The 16,339-nt window shown below is 55.0% G+C and overlaps 4 protein-coding genes across 4 annotated transcripts; 2 read left to right on the top strand and 2 right to left on the bottom strand.

The window, feature by feature from the left end:
- Nucleotides 1-343: 343 nt before the first annotated feature.
- On the top strand, nucleotides 344-2,708 carry gpi-1 (glucose-6-phosphate isomerase). Its single transcript, XM_957042.3, has 2 exons — nucleotides 344-1,124; nucleotides 1,192-2,708. Exons 1-2 carry the CDS (start codon nucleotides 604-606, stop codon nucleotides 2,354-2,356), a joined length of 1,686 nt encoding a protein of 561 aa, XP_962135.1. The 5' UTR covers nucleotides 344-603; the 3' UTR covers nucleotides 2,357-2,708.
- Nucleotides 2,709-3,315: 607 nt separating this feature from the next.
- NCU07282 (hypothetical protein) lies at nucleotides 3,316-7,763 on the bottom strand. The gene is made up of 4 exons (XM_957043.2): nucleotides 7,079-7,763; nucleotides 5,634-6,866; nucleotides 5,511-5,576; nucleotides 3,316-5,447 (listed from the first exon to the last, which is right to left on the bottom strand). The coding sequence occupies exons 1-4, from the start codon at nucleotides 7,377-7,379 to the stop codon at nucleotides 4,153-4,155; spliced, it is 2,895 nt and encodes a 964-aa protein (XP_962136.2). The 5' UTR covers nucleotides 7,380-7,763; the 3' UTR covers nucleotides 3,316-4,152.
- A 2,242-nt stretch (nucleotides 7,764-10,005) lies between these two features.
- NCU07283 (hypothetical protein) lies at nucleotides 10,006-11,938 on the top strand. The gene has a single exon (XM_957044.3). It carries the CDS (start codon nucleotides 10,244-10,246, stop codon nucleotides 11,450-11,452), a length of 1,209 nt encoding a protein of 402 aa, XP_962137.2. The 5' UTR covers nucleotides 10,006-10,243; the 3' UTR covers nucleotides 11,453-11,938.
- Nucleotides 11,939-12,063: 125 nt separating this feature from the next.
- On the bottom strand, nucleotides 12,064-15,243 carry NCU07284 (hypothetical protein; the record flags this gene model as incomplete). Its single annotated transcript, XM_957045.2, has 4 exons — nucleotides 12,064-13,555; nucleotides 13,616-14,424; nucleotides 14,484-14,561; nucleotides 14,619-15,243. 4 exons carry the CDS (start codon nucleotides 15,241-15,243, stop codon nucleotides 12,089-12,091), a joined length of 2,979 nt encoding a protein of 992 aa, XP_962138.1. The 3' UTR covers nucleotides 12,064-12,088.
- Nucleotides 15,244-16,339: the final 1,096 nt, after the last annotated feature.

The raw sequence follows: 16,339 nt of genomic DNA, 5'->3' as shown, positions 1-16,339 counted from the left end.
TGTTCACTTCTGGTCTCTCTGTCTCACATCATATGCGACCAAGTTTCACCGATTGTGTCCCGCTCAAGACCAAAGACACTGGGACTGGTATATCAGAACATCACTTCATATACATAGTGCTCACAAATAGCGAAAGCGGACACTATTGATGGTAGTTGTTGATTGAAGTTGGCGATCATGTTGTTACATACCTCTATGTAAGGTAAGTATCGGACCGGCTAACATTGCCGTACGTTAGCCAGGCACTCGGATGTACAGTGCATGTACCAAGCTATACATTCAGGTTACGCAATTGCCCCGCATTTGCACCGCGAGCTCACCTTATCAACCCCACCATGCCCACCGTCGTCTCCCCATCAGCAGCTCTCCGGCTCAAGGAAGCGAAGCAGGCTTGCATGATACAAGTATATTACTAGACGAACCCATCCATCATCAGGTGCTTTTCCTCCTTTCTTCCCATATTGCTCTTCGTCCTCCCTCCCTTCATCCTGTCCGTCTCAACTCTAGCGACAGCAGTAATCTCTAATCCTCATCGACGTCATAGACCCTAGAAAGCTATTCGCAGTCGATCGAATCACACACAACAACACCACCACCACCACCATGGCTCCCGCGAACACCCTCTCCGCCTGGTCTGACCTCCAGTCGCACCACTCCAAGGTTGGCAAGACCTTCGTCCTCAAGGATGCCTTCAAGTCCGATCCCGAGCGCTTCTCCAAGTTCGCTCGTACCTTCACCCTCCCCGCCGACATTTCGAGCGACAGCCCCAATGCCACCGATATCCTCTTCGACTTCTCCAAGAACCTGGTGACAGAGGAGACCCTTGACAAGCTCGTCCGTCTCGCTGAGGAGGCCGGCGTTGAGAAGAAGCGCGATGCCATGTTCGCTGGCGAGAAGATCAACTTTACCGAGGACCGTGCCGTCTACCACGTCGCTCTTCGCAACGTCTCCAACCAAGAGATGAAGGTCGACGGCGTTGATGTCATGAACACCAAGGGCGGCGTCAACGAGGTCCTCCAGCACATGAAGGAGTTCTCGGAGCAGGTGCGCAGCGGCGAGTGGAAGGGTTACACCGGCAAGAAGCTCACCAACATCATCAACATTGGTATCGGCGGTTCCGACTTGTAGGTTCAAACGTCCTGCCTCCCTTCTGCCCGAGAGAGGAGCATTGACTGACAAGTACCATCACAGGGGTCCCGTCATGGTCACTGAGGCCCTCAAGCATTATGGTGCCAAGGACATGACCCTTCGCTTCGTCTCCAACGTTGACGGTACCCATATCGCCGAGGCCCTCGCTGCCTCTGATCCCGAGACCACCCTCTTCCTCATCGCTTCCAAGACTTTCACCACCGCCGAGACTATCACTAACGCCAACACCGCCAAGTCGTGGTTCCTCGAGAAGACCGGTGGTCAGGGCGATATTACCAAGCACTTCGTTGCCCTCTCCACCAACGAGGCCGAGGTCACCAAGTTCGGCATCGACGCCAAGAACATGTTCGGTTTCGAGAGCTGGGTGGGCGGTCGCTACTCGGTTTGGTCTGCCATTGGCTTGTCTGTCGCCCTCTACGTTGGCTACGAGAACTTCCACAAGTTCCTCGCTGGTGCCCACGCCATGGACAACCACTTCCGCACCGCTCCTCTCAAGGAGAACATCCCCGTGCTCGGCGGTATCTTGAGTGTCTGGTACTCTAACTTCTATAACGCCCAGACTCACCTCATTGCTCCCTTCGACCAGTACCTCCACCGCTTCCCTGCCTACCTTCAGCAGCTGTCAATGGAGTCCAACGGCAAGTCCATCACCTCGGACGGTTCCGCGGCCAAGTACACTACCGGCCCCATCGTTTTTGGCGAGCCCTGCACCAACGCCCAGCACTCCTTCTTCCAGCTTGTCCACCAGGGCACCAAGCTGATCCCTGCCGACTTCATCCTCGCCGCCAAGTCTCACAACCCCATCTCCAACAACCTGCACCAGAAGATGCTGGCATCCAACTACCTCGCTCAGGCCGAGGCCCTCATGGTCGGCAAGACCGCCGAAGAGGTCCGCGCTGAGGGTAACGTGCCCGAGCACCTCGTTCCTCACAAGGTCTTCCTCGGCAACAGGCCCACCACCAGCATCCTTGTCGGCGGCCACATTGGTCCCGCCGAGCTCGGTGCCCTCATTGTCTACTACGAGCACCTTACCTTCACTGAGGGTGCCATCTGGGACATCAACTCGTTCGACCAGTGGGGTGTCGAGCTCGGAAAGGTGTTGGCCAAGAAGATTCTCAAGGAGATCGACGAGCCTGGTGCGGGCAGTGGGCACGACGCTTCTACCGGCGGTCTCTTGGGGGCGTTCAAGAAGTATGCTGACTTTTGAAGGTCAAGGGGGGCGTTGCCGCGGCTATGAGTTTTGAAGAGGGCCGGCTTTATATAAAATCAAGAGGGAGAGAGAGAGAGATGACTGATTGGATGAACATGATATGATGATCTCGTTTTAGCTTGAATAAAAGCAAACTTTGTGATTGAACAAGAGACGCAAGCCTAGATGTTGACACAACGTCATGCTTTTGAGTCCTTGACATCCCTAATTCCAAGCACCTATCGCATCTTCTGTCCCGTATCCTGCCTCATTCTCAACAGATCACAGTTCAATGCCTCCTATGAGTTAGGTTACTGCCGCCCAAAGTGTTTTCAGATTCTACTGTTCATGAACTTTCGCATCGGTATGAATAGCCCAAAGTGATCCACTCCAAAAGCAGGTACCAGTACATGTCAAAAGTTGACAGGTGGACTTGTGGCCTGAAGTCATTATATAGTACGGATCCATACAGGGGGGCTTTCCGCTTGATTCCCGATTCTTTTTCCCTTCTTCTCCTTCACTTTCACTTTTTCATGTTCCATCTTCCATTTTTCTTCACGTTCCGAAGCCACCGGCTAGGCTGAACCATGTGGTCATTGATCATATCTTGTCCGCAGATGGTCTTGGGTGGTGGTGGGTGGTGGTTGTGACTTGGTTAAGGTGGGGGATCGATTGAGATCAGATGAACGGTGGGGTACAGTAAAACGAAAAAAAAAAATGGGGGTCACGGTTCCGGGCGGGGGTCCATCGGAGGTGTGGATCGCCGGCTTTCGACGGTCCAGGTCACATAGCTTTCTCCGAGTTCCGGAGTCCGCAATCCGGAGTGTTTGCTGGCTTACAAGTTCGAATTCGGTGTCATGGGTCAAGTATTTACTTACATGGAAACTCGGGTTCGATATTATGGACAGGCGGAGGAGGAGGGGCGGTAGTGAGCATATGCATCACTTCAATTACAGGATGTGCCATTTTGGGGGAGGGTACTAACTGAGCAGGAGATGCAAAAGCCGGGCGTTCATGGACACTGACACAGTCTCGCTATCATCAACTTATATCATCATCTCTTTGAATTCATTTCTTATCGATTCACTCCTTCCCTCTTTGCTTGCAGCAAGAACACACACGAGAGAATCCGATGGTGACAATGATCATGCATTTTTCCATGTTGTTCATTTCCTGTTCCTTTTTGCTTTGAGCCGAGCCGCCCGCTTTTTCATCCTTTATCCCCCCCCTTTTTCCCCTTCCCCCGTTATCCCATTTCACAAATTCTCATAATTTGATCATTGGACCCATAAACAAAAGCCTCTGTTTTGGAGAAGAGGGGAAAAAAAGACACAGAACAGAGAACCAGTAAAGTTTGTTGATGCTGTCTTTTAGCAAAAACCAACGTAGAGTTTTTCATGATGCCCACCAATCTCATGACATGCCCTTTGGATCCCACGCAATGACTTGGAGAGAGTTAAAAAAAAACATGAGTTTCTCTTGAGAAAAAAAGGAAAAGAATAAGAAAACTGCATAACCGAGAAAAACCCACACAACAAACAAGACGAAGCAATTTATGAAGAGACAATCCATCCCACCATCAGCCAAAATAGAGTTTCGTCAATACGCCATGTCCCTTTGCGGTTGTAGTTAAAAATCGTACACAGAGATGATAGTATGAGTCTCGGAGAGAGAGGGGTGAATCCCATCAATAACGCTAAACGATATTTGCTTATGTGTGCAGAAACGCGCGAGGCTTCTTCTTGTCCTGCCACATCCTGCTCTGATCCTGCGCGGCCCTAGTGACCCACAATGTCTGGTCTGGGTTTCCTCCGCTAGTGGTAGTTGTTACCCCAGCCGCCACGTGGAGGGTTGCCATAGTAGCCCCCGCCGAAACCTTGTCCGCCATAACCACCGTAGGTGTTCTGGTGACCCTGGGTGCCGGTGGCGCCCATGCCGTAACCAGAACCGGTCTGGTTATGGAGACCATGTCCCTGGAGATGGTTGGGGTAGCCGTAAGATCCCATACCACCGAGACCGCTCTGTTGGTTCGACTGCGGAGGGGGGAGGCCGCTCTGAGAGGGAGCATTGTTGGTAGCAGAGCCAGGACGAGCGGCACCGCCAAGGGCAGGGCTAGGTCCGGAAGCAGCCTTGGAGTCGCCGAAAGGCTTCAGGTCATCAGAGGCCGAAGGACCGGCACCTGGCTGAGTTCCAGGAGCATTGAAGGACTGGCCGGCCTGGGACTGGTAGCTGGAGCCACCACGACCAAAAGCATCGTGCATTCCACCGAAGCCGCTGCCACCGAGACCTTGCTGCTGAGCAGACTGGCCGGAAGCGGTGCGACCATAGTCGTTCAGACCACCGGCTCCAACGCCAGTCTCACGGTGGAGAGTGGACTGTCCAAAACCGGCAGGGGAGGAAGCGTATCCATGAGGGGCCTGGGGAGACATGCCATACTGGTTGGGCTGGTAACCAAGCCCGCCCTTTCCATAAGGAGCGCCGTAAGCGCCCTGGTTGTACCCGTTGTAGTTCATGTACGCAGAGTAGTAAGGGTTAGAGTAGTAAGGATGGCTGCCATAGGGGCCATACTGATCATGCGGCTGTTGCTGGCCGTGAGTCTGGGCCTGGGTGGTCTGAGCAGTCTGGGCCTGGGTGCCAGCCTGGTTAGGGGTAGGAGTACCGGCCATATCAGAGCCAGAACCGAAGCGATTCTGAGTATGCTGAGCGCCGCTCTGAGGATACTGGCTAAGGTTATCGGCCTGGGGCGCGTTATATCCAAAGCCGCGCTGGGGCTGAGACAGACCGTCTTGCTGTCCTTGAGCGCCCTGTTGCTGGCCAAAGTTGTTTTGGCCGTAGTAGTTGTAGCGGCTCTGATCAGCGGTGTAGTACTGAGAGTAATCACTGGGAGCCGAGCTGAATGCGCCGACGGGCTGCTGCTGGTTCTGGGTTTGCGCTACTTGGCCCTGAACGGGGAAGCCAGTCTCGTACTGGGTTTGAGCAGCCACAGCACCAGGCTGTTGGCCGAAAGCATCGAAAGGCTTGGAAGCGCCAAAAGGAGCGGGCTCTTGGGGCGCAGGCTGGCCGAAGCGGCCGAACTGCTGAGTGCTTGGCGCAGTAGGGGGTTGCGTAGCTGCTTCAGCCGGGGTCTTTAGTGAATCATCTACAAGTGACGAGATCGGGAGGTAGTACGCACCCTGAGAAGCGGCCGCGGCGGCAGCAGGCTGGGTCGGGGCCGTAGGGGGTGCGGTAGCGGTAGTGGCTAAAGATGGAATTAGTCGCAAATTTGAGGCATTGGCTAATGAGGAAAAGGTCATACCGGCAGGGCCCGTAGGGGGGAGCGAGGCCGCAGGCTTCTGGGCAGCGAAGGTCTCAGGAACCGGGGCAGGCTGCGCAGGAGGAAGAGAAGCGCGAGGCTGGGTAACAGGAGAGTCCTGAGGAGGCTGAGGACGAGTCTCGGGCTCCTCACGGTCACCATCAATGTCATCCTCCTCGTTCAAGCTGAAAGCGCCGAACTGAACGGCGGCACGGTCAACCTGGTCACGGTTACCAGGCATGCGGACAGGCTCCTGCTGGTCAAGGATTCGGCGAGCATAGGTAGGGGTACGAGTAGATGTGCGATCAGTGGCCTTGGAAGCAGTCGTAGCAAAGCCACTGCCAGGGGCGCGGGAGGTCTGATGTTGCTGCTGAGACGCGGAGTTGGGGGTCGCAGTAGCGCTGGGGCCCTGGGCCCGGGGATCCCAAGAGTCGGCAGCTTCGCTCGCAGCAGTCTCGGTCTCTGGAGGGTGGGAATCATCGGCAACTTGTTCGAGATTCGTTTCGGTAAGTTGATCCTTGGACGGCTTCAAAGCGACTTCGGGAACAACAGGGATGGCGGGGAGGGCAGGCTCGATAGGTACAATAGGCAGCGCGGGCACGGCGGGGGGAGGAGGAGGAGGAGCCTCCTTCTTAGCAGGCTCGGGCGTAGGTTCCTCGACGGGTTGTGGGACTTCGGGCTCAGCTTCAGGTTCAGCCTGGACCTCAGGCTCAACAGGGGTAGGTTCGGCGGCGGGCGGGAGAGGCTCGATAACGGGCTCGGCAGGCTTGGGAGGAGCGACCTCCTTCGGCTTGGGGGTAGGCTTCGGCACAGACTGTCTCAACATGCTAGCCCAGGTCTTCTGCGCTGGCTCAACGGGCTTGGGAGCAACGGGAGCAGGCGCGGCGGCAGGAATCTCGGCGGAAGGCGAGCTCTCCTCGGGCCATCCACTCGCCTCTTCGGTGGGCTTGGGAGCACCCCATACGTTGGCCTCTTCGGTAGGAACTGAAAGCTGCTCGCTCTCCTTGTTCTTGTGGCCGTTGATCGTTGCGTTGAGGGGCTTGCCGCGGCCACCGCCCCGACCGCCTCGCTCGGTGGCCCTGCTACGTCCACGTCCGCTGTCTACGCGGCCGCCTCTAACAGGTCTCGTGGATCCAGCGAAGGAATCGGCAGGAGTGGATGTGAAAGTATCGGTCTTCGTCTTGGGCTTGGACACCTTCTTGGGCTTGGTTACCTCGCCCCATTGCGAGATGGTTCCTGTATAGAAAGAAGCTGATGTTAGTAACCTAGCAGTAGCAGCAAACAGGGTGCAACACACGGCGGGGCAGCGTGCAGCTCGGAGAAGCCAATGGCTCAGCACACACGACAGGCACTCGTCTCGACGAGCTGAGACAGGAAGAGCTTGGCTAAGGCAAGCAAGTGGCGGTGGGGTGCAGAGGAGGGCTCGGAGTGGGAGTCCGACAACGTACCTTCAGCAATCCGGGTGACAGCGAGGGATTCGTCACCGTCTGTCTCGTTGAGAGCAAATAGAACATCGACGTCCGACCAGTCGGGGAACATCTCCTTGATGATGGCAACTTTGCTGCCATATTGCTTCCTAAGCTGGCCAATCTCGCCCTCGTCCTCTAGAGATGGCAGCGACGACGACTCTGTGGAATCGCCGTTGGTCCTGGTCGCGCTGCGACCTCCCCGAGTCGAAAGACCGCCCCGGCCACCGCGGCCGGAGCCTCTGCCGCGCGCGGCGACGGGTCTGCTCTGTACCTCAGACATTGCTGAGATGTGTATGTGGAAATTGTGTGGTCGTCAAGACGAGTGGGTGGGTAGCGGAGTGGTGGGCGTGTCGCGTCTCTCGAGGGCAGCCAGTCCAGTAGGGGGATGGAGGAGGGGCCGTTTCCCGGGAGAACTAGACAAAAGAAAGTGGACAGGTGGAAGAGAATAGAATGCGGTGCGCCTCGTGCAACTAAATGTGCCTTTGGGCGGCGGCTTGCGTTGGTGTTGCGATCCGGGTGATGGGATCGAGAGCCGGTGTGGTGGTGATTGACGTGGTGGAAAGGTATTATGGAGAAGGAGGGTGTGTGGGAAGTGGAAGCGAGGCAAAGAAAGCGTAGTCGGATGGATTCAGTTTTTGACGCCTTGTCCCGCCAGAAGCCAGACTGCCCGGATTGAGGTGGCCTGGGGCTGTCGCAGAAAGTGGGTGGAATGGCGGAAGGCAGACCTGAGCCCAGGCCACCGCCCGCAACCGCTAGAGGTAGGTACACACAGTCACTGGGCTGTAGCGTGGGCACCAGCTGAAAACCACCCGAGCCACCACACCTACCGCCTGTAACGAGCGTCACCCAAGGCCATTGCAACTGAGCTGCACCTGACGGACGGGACTGCAACAGCTGCAAAGATGCGCCCACCAGGGGCAACGACACCTCACACCTAGGGCGGGCGGGCTGGCAGGCAGTGGAGGGTGGCATCTCGACGGCGCGAGAATAGACGGACCAACCTAAGTGTTGACTACCTACACTAGACTTGTGTACTACTTGTAATGTTGGTACATCGGGCTGTCTCACTTTGTCCGCCCCGGCTGCATACCTCTACCTCTACTGTTGCCAGTAGGCGGGAAGCCGTCTCTCCTTTCTCACTCTCCACCAGGTACTTAGTGTAAGTCTAGTGTACAGGTCACGGTCGGTCCAACTCATGGACGTTGTCGATCCAGCTCCAGGGGCAACTGGGAGACTGGACCAGCACACACTCCCTCCCCCCGCCATACACTACTTCACCATCGGCGTGGCGCGTCACAAGAGGCTGCGGACTTGGAGGACTGAGGTTATATTGATCAAGCTTGTTCCATCTCAAGCCCACATGGCCAGTGTCTCTGTTGTTGTTGTTGTTGTTGTTGCTGTTCAGACGGGAGACTACCTGCCAGATGAAGCTATCTGAATCTGATATGCCCTAGCTACCCCATCCATGCTACCTTACGGTAGCTAGGCACGCAAGGCACAGAAACTATCTTGCCATATGGCATGCAGGGCGCAAACCGGCATGGCTGCTATCTGATCCCAAAGAGGAAAGTTGCGTGCTTTGTTCTCTCTCGCTCTCTCTGTGGTGTGTGTGTGTGTCTCTCTCTCTCTCGTCTCCCGGAAAACTGGCACACGTACAAATACCTGCACCGAACCGCCGTCGGACAGTCCGCCATGATGGAGTCAAGCGCGGGGATGGGAATTCGCCCCCCTTGCCTCAGGAGGCACGGCGAGACACCTGATGACAGGGCCAGATGGACAAGCTTGGCAAGCCCATCCCAGCACAATGGTTGACTGGCTCGAATGGAGAATGGGGAACCCCTCAAGCCCCTCAGGCCCCTCAGGCCCCTCGCTTGAAAGGCTGGGCTGAGGCGGGCAAGCTGCCCTGGGCAATGTCGAAAGGGGAAGGGAAGCTGGCAATAGCAAAGCTGCCCTTGGGCTTGGCTCGGCGAAGCCAGAGGCTCTGAAAAAAAAGGTCAGTGGTTCCCGTTGAGCCTGGCATGATCTAATTGACTGTCAGGCTCAACATTGGACTTCCTTCTCTTCTCTCCATCGCAACGACAACAAGACCAACTGTGAAGAATTGGATCCAAGGCACCCTGGAATTTTGATGCGACGCCGGTACGTACTGACAAACGACGTCAGGGCCGTCCAGGTACAGCTCGAAACAGGCTAGCTCCAGCGACCCCAACCAGCGGGTTCGGTCGTGGGTTTTGGGAAGTCGATGAGTCACATGACTCAGGTCTCGACGGCTTTCAGCTTGTTGGCTCGAGCTTCGTGACGGTCTTGAAGTTCGCGACTACTAGACTAAACATCTTGAAGTGTTCGAACACTAGATATGTGAAAATGTGAGAGTGTATTGTCGACATTCACGCAAAGCCCTCCGTTTCTGGCCTCCATTAAGCAAACACCCCTTTTCCAACTAGGCCCCTAAATCTAGGTTTGAGATCTACCACATGGGCAACAAACTAACGGTATGGCCTCCTTTGTTAGTGCCTTTTGTGTGCATACAGACCAAGTACCTGTGAAACCGAACCGCATACCGGCACCGTAGCCGGCGTGTGTGGTGGCCGACAACCCACCCAAGAGCACGATATCAGAACTACATTTGTGTGAAATCCCCAAATCAGGACGTGTTGGCCACGTAGAAAGGCAATCGTGAAGCAGGTGTGAATAGGAGATGTAATCTAGAGCAAGCTGATGGACGACGTGTTGAACACTCACCTGCCCGCACAACAAAGTGATGAAAGTACCTAGAGGTATGCTAAGGTACGAAAAGAGTCAGCGGACCAATCATGTTTTTGCATTGGCTCGTTCTCCCGGAGAGGTGGGTCCTTTCCTGTCGTTGAAGTCAGTGTTCGCATTTCCACTTGCCGTCGCAACGGCCCGGCCGGGCGAGGCCATGGAGTGACAGCTCCACCTTCAAACACAACCAAGCATCGTGAACAACCGACATCGACAACGGAACGACATCATCAGGAGGTCACTGACCACTCAGCCGATCGGCCGTCGACCAGCCCGGCCCCCCCGAACTCCGGAAGCCGAGCTTTTCATCTACACGGCGCCTTTGAATCCGAGACGTACAGAACAATCAACACCAGCGACACATCATACGATTACCTAACCATGTTCAAGACCAAACCACTAGGCTCTCTCAAGAGCATCCTCCCGCCAATCCACCAGCCCCTCCCTCTCAACCAGCGCGAATCCCAGAAGCTCCTCAATGTGCTCAAAGCCTCATTTCGAGCCCATCTAGACAGAGAGCACGGATGGACTCACGATACCAACCAGGTCGCGCCGGCCGCGCCGACCGTCACCTATCTGCCCTCCGCCTCTCCCGCCTCCTCCAAAGATGTACCAGCCCGTCCGACGGATAAGCATATGCGCGCCATTCTAGAGAATCCCCTCTTCAACAACAAGGCCTTTGTGACACGCTCTGTTGCCGCCCCTGCCCCGGCAGTTAGGAACAACCGCAACGAGATCTTCCAGTTGGCCGTGTCCAAGGGCATCATGAACATCCAGCGCGCGCTCGGCTTCCTCCTGGCCGTGCAGAACGACATCCAACTCTCCGCCGCCGTCTCCGTCACCCAGAGCATGAAGGAATCCGGCGCCGGTCTGCTCGTCCTGCGCTGGCTGCGCTCATCGGGCGAGGAGCGCTCGCTCGGCTTCCTCGGCAACCGCACCTTCACCCGCCTTCTGCTGCGCTACATGGTAGCCGAAGGTGTGGATGAGCTCGCCTGGTCCTGGTTCCAGCGGCTGTTGAACGAGCCCGCGCTCACCACGGGTAACCCCGAGCGGGCTGCCTACCCCGCCGTCCTCCTGGACAGCCTCATCATGGCCAAGTCCCAGGCCATCGAGCTGGACGAGGCATACACGTCCATGCTGCGCGGCAAGGAGGTGATCGACAACACCTCGGCCTCCACCCAGCACCTCGTCCAGGCCTGGCGCAAGCTTTGCTGGCAAACCACGGGGCAGTCGTACAAGCACCAGATCCCGCCCGCTTCCTTGTTCGAGTCCTTTGTCGCGGTCCACGACAAGCTGCCCAAGCCCTTGCCCATGTCGGTGGCGCATCTGACGCTGTATCATCCTACGAAGCCGTCGTCAAAACTGGCGCTGGAGTATCTCAAGAATGAGCATGTGTGGAATGTCAAGCTGTCAAACTGCAAGTCGGATAATCCCGAGTCAAGATTCATTACCAGCCTGGCGTCGTTGACGCTGGATACGATACAGAATTTGATGCAGACCGGAAGGTTTACGGAGGCGCAAAAGTTGATGGAGAGGTTCAAGACACATTTGGCGCCGATAGGGCCGCATCTTGGGGCTGTTGCTTTTTGACGATTGCATCTGCGGTGATGCTTGTTGTTTTTTCTGTCTGCTTCTCCCTTTTTCACGTTCTTTTTCTTGAACGTACTTTCTCTTTGCATGAAGACCTCACTACCCCGAGATATTATGAGGGAGTGATTGGTAAGTACCTACCTGGTCCACGTACGATTTCCTCTTCTTGTTTTTGGTTCTGGGCTATCTCGTGGTTCTGTACATAAGGGGCGTCTCTTTCTTTATTTTTTCATGTTTCAAAGCGTCATGCATTTCGACGGGTAGATACCAACGTAACTAAGCTTACGAACAAATAACATACATACGACATTCATTAGTTATTATCCCATGGCAACAGGTCCATTAGGGCAGGTATTAGTAATATTGTGTACGGAAACATGTAAAGACAGGCGCTTTTTTACAATAATGGGTATCAAGCAAAGCTATTCAACGAGCGAGCAACCGTGATAGCTTAAAGAAGAAGAAAAAAAAATCAGCAAAGTGATACCAACAAATTCAATCATCTTTACGTGTGCGCATGCGCCAGTCCTTTTCTTCAGTCAATCATCCCGCTCCCCCTTCATCATCCCAAACGGAAAAAGGAAAAAAAATTAAGAAAAAGAAAAAAAATTAAGAAAAAAAAAAAAAAAAGGAAGCTCAAGACCCCCGTGTTGTCTGACCTCCCCCCCTCTGCACACCACCCCCATTCTTCTCATCCAGCTCCTCCTCCAACCCATTAACCACCCTCAACGCCCTCCTCGGTCTCATCACCACACTAAAGAAACTCGGCTCCACGCCCTCCAACAGCCTTTCCGTCGAGGATACACTACCCCTTCCTTCATCGTAAAATTCCCCTCCGTCACCCGCAAGATCTTCTTCGTGAGCATCAATAACCTTCCCAGGGACGGGGCTTGGATCACTACTCAAAGTAGCAGGCGTGGTTCCCGTGCCAGAGCCCAGCCCAGCGGACAAGGAGACTTCAGTCCACGGTGAAGAACCAGGGGTTCCGAATGATGAAATCACACCACCACCACCACCAACACCACTACTTGCTGCTCCTGCTGCTAGCTTAGGTACAGGTGGTATAGGCGGGTACTGAGCGTGCGTTGACGAACCTAGGGATGGACGGGGTAAGTTGTTACTACCGCCACCGCGAGAAGCAGTGTGCGAAGTGCGACTACTTCCGTATCCAGATTCGTGGCTTTGCGGGTCATTTCCGCCGCCACCGTCTTCGAAGAGCATCTTGGGTTCCATCGAAGGGATACCGCCGTAGCCGTGATTGTTTGAGGAGTAGGAGATGGAGCTGTGCAAGGAAATTGGTCTGTTGCTTGCTGCTGCTGCTCCGTTGGAGTTAAGGGGGTCGGTAACAGCAGACTTGCGGCTCTGCTTGCTAGTCTTTCTTCCTACGCTGCCGAACCCGAAAAAGGCCGCTAGACCGGAGGCGGTCGAGGCTCCCGGATGATGCGGGGTGGAGTACCTATTGAGCACGGCCAGATAGGTCTTGTAGGCGCGTACCTGGCGGCGGTACAACCAGGCGCAGTAGCCGAGGTAGATGGCCAGAAGACCCAAGAGGCCGGCGATGACGCCTGCAGCGATGAGTCCCGCCTTGCGGTCCTTGCCTGTTGTTTCAGTGTTGGGATCGCTAGGGTCTCCAGGTGCGGCGGTGGTGGTGGCTCCTGGGCCCCATGCAGTGGTGGTGACGGTTAAGACCGGCGATTTGCCGGTTGCGAAGGGCCCGGCAGTGGCGGAGCCGGCGGCGGGTTGGGTGGCTGTGGCACCGCCGGAGCCGGAGCCGCCGATGATGCTGGCGACAGGCGCGGGGACTTGGTAGCCAAAAGAGTTCCCCAGGACGGAGTTTTCCGGGTGGAGGTCGGGGTCGTGATTGAGGGCTTTGAATGAGGGTTGCCAGGTAAGCGAGGTGGCGTTGAAGACGTAGATGCCGGGAGAGTCGCATGTGTTCCCGCCGGTATAGCCGCCGACGACGATCATCTGGCCGTCACGGAGGTGGCAGGCGTGGCCGGCGCGGGCCGAAGGTTTGTGTTCGTTGTCGTCGTCGGACACTTTCACCCAGGTGAAAGATGGGATGGAAAGAATGTACATGTCTGAGTATTGCGTTTGACTTTTCTGCTGGGTGTTAGTATCAAAGAGTCTCGACAAAGGTATGATCACTGATGGAGCACTTACAGCTGGTTGAAGATTCTGACCGCCGAACACATAGATTTGAAAACTTGAGAAATCCTGTGCTGAAGCAATAACGGCACAAAGATTAACCCGTACTGATGGCGCATCTCCGCTCGTCTTCTGGTGGTACCATTCCGAGCTGGCGATGTCATAGACATCCAAAACCTCGAGGTTGTCGGAAAACTCCTCAGCTGTACCACCCGCTAGGCCGATAAGGATACCCTTTTCACCCCAGCCTGGCACGTATACCAATGCACCATCTGCGCGTTCGTGGAAAGCTTGATTTGTCTGGAGTCCGCCTTCGGTGATATTCCTAAAGGCGCCCCATTCGCCTGCGCCCCTGTCCTCTAACCCGTAAACTGCCTCGTTGTTATATCCAGGATGTGTAAACTCGAGGAGGCTCTTCAAATAAACCCGAGAAATCTGATTCGACCATCCAGGCGTTGTTGCGAGGTCGAGATGGCCACCAAAATACCAGCTTAGTCCCAGTTCAGGCACCGAGATCCCGGAACCCTCAGCTGATCTCTGGACGAGCAGGTCGCCCTGAGTTGAGTACTTGCCGGCAGAAGTTTTCGGTTGCTTGTACTCTGTCCACTTTTGGTTCTTGATGTCGTACTTCCAAACTGACTCCTCGGCAGGCTCGACATAGGGGTTATCGGCGAATTCACCGCCGTACAGGTAAAGATTGTTGTAGTCATTCCAGAGGTATCCCAATGACACAGCAGGGGGCCCTGAAGGCCTGGGTAGTCCCCGCAGCCGTGGTGAACCGGTATCCCATGACTTTGTGAGATCCAGGACGTAAAAGTCGTTATCTAGCACGCCATTAGAGACGTCCGTGGTAGCTGGAAGACACTGAGGGATCATGGCTTACTCCAGGTATCTGTAGTCTGGTCTGGTGATGTTTTGGACTGACCACCATAGAGGTACAATGTCCCATTGACCGAGGCGCCTTAAACGTGCACATGTCAGTAGCTTCTCAACAATGTCAGGGGCCCAAATCACTCACTCTGTCCTGCCCATCTCGCGCAATAATCGGTTGAGCTATCTGTTCTTGTTTCAAGGATAGGGCCGCTTGGCTGCACCACTTCTCGTATCACTCCAGCATCAGCCCCACTAAGTGACACCTTTTCACGACCGTTGTAATAACTGAAGCCCGGTATCACCACGGCAATGAACAAGGCAAGCGTTGTAAGTCTGGTAAAGCTCGACATGCCAGGAGGTGGCGCACTGGCAGTCGAGCTGATGCGTGGTCTTCTTCCCGGAGTAAGCTTCGAATACCAAGGTCTTCCAGACGAGGGCGATGTTGGTGTGGTTGGAGACTTTATGGACCCAGATTGCCTGTAACTGGTGCCGTCGTCACTCTCGTTGTCTATACGAAGTCCGGTGATCTCGCCAAACTCTCTTTCGCCCGGGTAGTGGTGGAAAGGTTGATCGGAGTCTATGTCCAATTCTTTGAATACTGACTTCCTGCCCTTCTTGATTTTCCCTGTCATCAGAGAAAGTGAGGGATGTCTGTCGGAGCCTTCACGGTTTCGATCATGAGTGTGATTGTGGGGGAACCTGGGGCGAACATGGTGAAAGGAAGGCGTCTCGGGGTTCGAAGGGCATTTTGATAGCTTCACGAATGACATGGTAACAACGATACGCAGGTACGCCAACCACAGTATCTGGAGTCATGAATTACCAACCGTCGACGACAGTACGAAGACTTGGAAGTTTTCGCCCGGATAGACAAGGAGACAAGGTCGCCACATGCAACACTGGGGAAGAGGGGTGGTTTCGGTGTGGCTACCGCAGGCAAATGAAGTCACAATCGAATTCTGATTTGATGAAAAATCGAGGATATGCGCACCGTGTGCAATGAACGGAATACTGGAGGAGGACTTGCAGATCTGAAGACAGAGAGGTGTCGTCTTGGTGGTGGTAGTGGTGTTGTTGTACCTTTAAGTCTCAAGGAGAGGTGATGAACCTTGAGAACAAACAAACCCGCAGTGGAGAAAATAGGGGGAAAAGACGTTTAGCGGTCAAGATGCTTAACTTGATGCCGAAATTGTCTTCCTTTTCATTCGAATCCCGCCCTTGAGACCTTGGTCATCTAGAAGGTTCAGGTTCCAGGTTGGGGACGCATTGAGGGAACATCATAGCCTCGCCGTGGGCAAGGCCAGGTAGGTAGAGGCCAGGTACTAACTATGGCCCAAAGGGACCAGAAGAACGGAAGGCCACTAAATAGAGTGCATTCTAGCTGCACAATTCCTGCATTTGGCGGCATATGAGAAGTGGTATTGGTGCTCATCTCGATCCAAGCATGACCTTGACGTTCGAGTTTGCATCCAGAAAAGCCTATTCGATGGTTCAGTGTCCCAACAACGAACACTGGAAGGAACAAAACTTGGAATCCGATGTCGAGCTGCCGGATTGGTGGTACCGTCCTGGACGGGCCGTCAACCTGTCCTGTCAACGTTGAGCCAGGAACCGGATGTGGTGATTGCGCCGATTGGCTGGGAGATGGTAGTGATCGGGTGGATGACCTCATGTTCATCATTCTGGGGTTTCGAACTCGCGCTTGCACTGTCGCTTGCGCTGCCCTGCCTTGGGAGGTGGGCGGAATGCCCTGGCTAGATGCTCATGCGATTCCCCATGCGATGCACTTGCACTTCGGCCGGTAGCGTTTCGCAACGGCTGAACGGGGTTTGAGTCGCATGGGTCAAATTCGGGGACTTGCCTTGT

This window comes from Neurospora crassa, linkage group IV (genome assembly GCF_000182925.2).
Source record: "Neurospora crassa OR74A linkage group IV, whole genome shotgun sequence".
Classification (NCBI taxonomy): domain Eukaryota; kingdom Fungi; phylum Ascomycota; class Sordariomycetes; order Sordariales; family Sordariaceae; genus Neurospora; species Neurospora crassa.
Note: the sequence above shows the minus strand (reverse complement) of the source record. Positions and strands in the feature narration are given on the sequence as shown.

Excerpts from the sequence above, each read along its gene's own strand:
- gpi-1 (XM_957042.3), top strand. The coding sequence starts at position 604 with ATGGCTCCCGCGAACACCCTCTCCGCCTGGTCTGACCTCCAGTCGCAC. Across the intron at positions 1,125-1,191 it reads GGTATCGGCGGTTCCGACTT|GGGTCCCGTCATGGTCACTG; the intron begins GTAGGTTCAAAC and ends GTACCATCACAG.
- NCU07282 (XM_957043.2), bottom strand. The coding sequence starts at position 7,379 with ATGTCTGAGGTACAGAGCAGACCCGTCGCCGCGCGCGGCAGAGGCTCC. Across the intron at positions 5,577-5,633 it reads CCCCCCTACGGGCCCTGCCG|CCACTACCGCTACCGCACCC; the intron begins GTATGACCTTTT and ends TTCCATCTTTAG. Across the intron at positions 5,448-5,510 it reads CGCCGCGGCCGCTTCTCAGG|CTACGCAACCCCCTACTGCG; the intron begins GTGCGTACTACC and ends CGGCTGAAGCAG.
- NCU07283 (XM_957044.3), top strand. The coding sequence starts at position 10,244 with ATGTTCAAGACCAAACCACTAGGCTCTCTCAAGAGCATCCTCCCGCCA.